This window comes from Lathyrus oleraceus, chromosome 5, assembly GCF_024323335.1.
Source record: "Lathyrus oleraceus cultivar Zhongwan6 chromosome 5, CAAS_Psat_ZW6_1.0, whole genome shotgun sequence".
NCBI lineage: Eukaryota > Viridiplantae > Streptophyta > Magnoliopsida > Fabales > Fabaceae > Lathyrus > Lathyrus oleraceus.
In genome coordinates this window covers 598268064-598271463 of record NC_066583.1, presented here as the reverse complement: position 1 = coordinate 598271463, position 3400 = coordinate 598268064, and the positions used below count along the sequence as shown (strand labels likewise).

The window sequence follows — 3400 nt, the reverse complement described above, 5'->3', positions numbered from 1 at the left end:
ATGTGCAAGAGTTCTAGAGGCCTATAGGTGTAGAGAATATTTTTAGCTTTGAAAGATCTTTTAGAAAATTTGTCTTTCTGACATGCCTCACAAATAGCATATGAAGAAAACTTCGGATTTGGAAGACCTCTGACAAGGTTTAACTTGTTAAGCGTAGAGATCCTTTTCATGCTAACATGGTCAAACCATTTATGTCAGGTTCATTGCTTTTCATTCACAAACAAAAGACATTTAGCATTTTGACTTTCTAAATTTGAAAGTTTAATTTGGTATATGTTGTTTTTTCTCTTGCCTCTGAAGAGTACAAAGTCATCTTTTTGACTACCAGTTTTGCAGGACTTTTGATTAAAAATAATGTCACAGTCATTGTCACTTAATTGACTTATGGACAATAAGTTATGTATTATGCCTTCAACCAATAAGACACTAGAGATAGAGGGAAGATAATCGTTACTTATGATTTCAGTACCAATGATCTTACCCCTCTGATCTCCTCCAAATCCTACTGAGTCCTCAGGCTTAATTTCAAACTATTAGAACATAGACATTCTTCTTATCATGTGTCATGAGCATCCAGAGTCTTGGCACCATGACTGGTGTCTCAACCTTGTTGCTAAGGATATCTGCAATATATATTATTTTATTTTTAGGTATCCATCTATTTTTGAGTCCTTTGTGATTAGTCTTATAGAGGTTTTCCACCCCAAAGTTTGTGTGTTGAATCAGTGTTGTGTGTGTAACCATAAGTGAAATGAGAATATATAGCCTTTGGTTTTATCACCATTTTCTTTGGTTTTGATTCAAAGATAGAACTCCTTAATGGGTATAACCAATATTTCTTTTTCTATTTCTATTAACACCATAAATCATAGAAGTCATCTTGCTTCTGTCTATATTCTTAATTAAATTATTTTTAAAAGTTGTATCATATTTACTAGACATACGTTCAAAATTTACCGGAGCTGTTAAAAGAATTTTCTTTATAAGTTTTTCATTCTTATTAGAGTGTAAGATTTTTTTTTCTAAAAGATAATTTTTTTTCTTTTAAAGAGTTTTCTTTTAAAGATTTCTTTTAAGAGTTCATCATGTGTTCCAGAATCAGCAGCATTAAATCCTTTTTAGGTTCATGTATTTCTTTTAGAGTTTCCGATTCTTTTCAAACATTTTTACAAAGGTTATTTCAAGTTAAGTACGAGTTAATTGAGAAAATACATATTTTGATGCTGACTTTGAGTTTGTTATGTAGAAGAAATATGTATATATTTAGTGAAAATTGATTTAAACTTGATGCAAAGTCAAAGAAATGTGTCCTTGTCTATTATGCAAAAGGTGCCAAGGAGTTTAAGTTATGAGATTCAATAAAAGATAAGGTGATAATCGATAGAGATGTTACGTTTGATGAGTGGTTAATGTCAAACAAACAATAACAATAGATGTATCAATATCCAAAGGAGAAACTTCTAACAAACAAACAAATGATTCAGGTGGATGTTCATCCGATCTCTTACTAATTTAAGAATACATGAAGAGAGGGCAAACTTTGTTTTAGAAGAGAAAGATACAGCACCAACACACCTCTCCAAACTTAGTATTTAATACTAATTACAACTTAATCTAATTTAGATCCACCCTTATCGGAACCCTTCCTTGTTGTTAGCAGACCCCAAAGAAGAAGTATCAAAGAATATAGTTAAAAACTTGTTCTATATAATCTCCTCTAATTAATTAGGACCCCAACAACTCAAGTACATGACTGTCCTCAAAGATTCTTCTGATTGCTTTGCCATCTTTGTTTGTCTTTTAGAATTAGAAACCATAGTTGAAGAAGAAGTGGAGGATGAAAGCTTATGTGCTTGAGAATAGGATCTGACATTGTTTTTAACATGATTTTGAAGTGATTTTAGTGTATGATTCCATCTGCATATACCTTGATCCTTTAAAGCTTCCACGACTGCAACACTGGCTGCTGCTGCCCATGCTCTGCTTGTTGAACTCATCTTCTTCTGTGTTAATGATTCTTCAAAGTGATTTTGTGGCTTTTTAGATGACAGATAAAATGAATTACTAGTTTTGTAGATTTGGTGGAGTAAGAGAAATGAAGGACGTTGTTATATAGAGGAAGATGGAGATTTCAAGGTTAATAGGCAAATGAAACAACGCACAAAGAATAGAAAAATACCATGAGCTGAAAAGTTACTTCCAGTGGTTTATTTTATTGGTACAACTTTTAGTGGTTTTCTAGACTATGGTTTTTGTGAATGATGTGTATATTTCAATTTTCCAATTATTTTTTAAGTTTATCTTATTTATATATTTTCTATTTATCTTACTGTATATTCATAAAGACAATGACAGTGGCCTGCTGACATACAAGCTGGCAACTTACAGCAGTTTTAATGGGAGAATATTTTTTACTGCTTGTATCATATTTTTGAGTTTAAATTGTCACATTTTTTAGTTTAATTTATCACATTTAAGCAATTTTTAAATAATCTTAATTATGTTTGGTCCAATAGTAATTGTAAATAAGTAACATATGTTTGACTTCACTACTTTATATTATTTTATTTATACTATACTTTAATAATTATTTTTCAATTGAATTGATTAAAATATAATAATATTTAATATTAAATTAATTTTTTTACTTTTCAAATTGCTTCAACAATCTTCTTTCTTTGAATTTAAGCAACAAATGCTGTCACATCATTACGCTTCAATAATTAAAAAAAGCAACAGAATTGAGGGTTAGAGAATCACTAATTTTTCACCATTGAAGATGCTCTTATTTTCATCTTTAAAATACAAAAATATAAATTATAGACAAAGATAATGTAGGATGTGAAAATTTTATGGAAATAACCATGTTTTTAAATTTATTTCTACAATAACCATGTTTTCTACATAATTTCCAAAGTAATTTATTTTCAAATGAAAAAAAATTGAAACGTAGAGGTGTTTCATGATGAAATGGTGATTTCTTTAAAAAAATGAGAGTTGTCGGCAATTAAATTGGCTTCTCCTATAGGTCTAACAAATCCAAATGACGACTAGTTTAAAGTGGAAGAGCTGACGCCAATTAATCTGACGCGTTAGTGTATTTTTTTTAATTAAAACAATAAATTATTAAAAAAATAAATATAAAATATTAATATTTAATTTAAGTTACTTTTACATACGATAATATTTTTAACACTAATGAGGACGACCGAGTTGGTCATACCGGTCACCGGTTTCACACCCCTAGCTACTCTAACTCGTTACGCTCACGGTTGATTCACCACTGGTGTTTGAGGATTTGAGGTCTCGGAAACATCACTATCACCCAATTATCTAATAAGTTCTTACATTTCTAAGTAGTCTTGAGTATGCATTGACTCGCTGTCGTAATTGAGTTCAT

General features: G+C 30.2%; 1 protein-coding gene across 1 annotated transcript; it reads right to left on the bottom strand.

The window, feature by feature from the left end:
• Window positions 1-1412: 1412 nt before the first annotated feature.
• Window positions 1413-2211, bottom strand: LOC127086829 (uncharacterized). The gene has a single exon (XM_051027645.1). It carries the CDS (start codon window positions 1995-1997, stop codon window positions 1722-1724), a length of 276 nt encoding a protein of 91 aa, XP_050883602.1. The 5' UTR covers window positions 1998-2211; the 3' UTR covers window positions 1413-1721.
• Between the last annotated feature and the right edge of the window lie 1189 nt (window positions 2212-3400).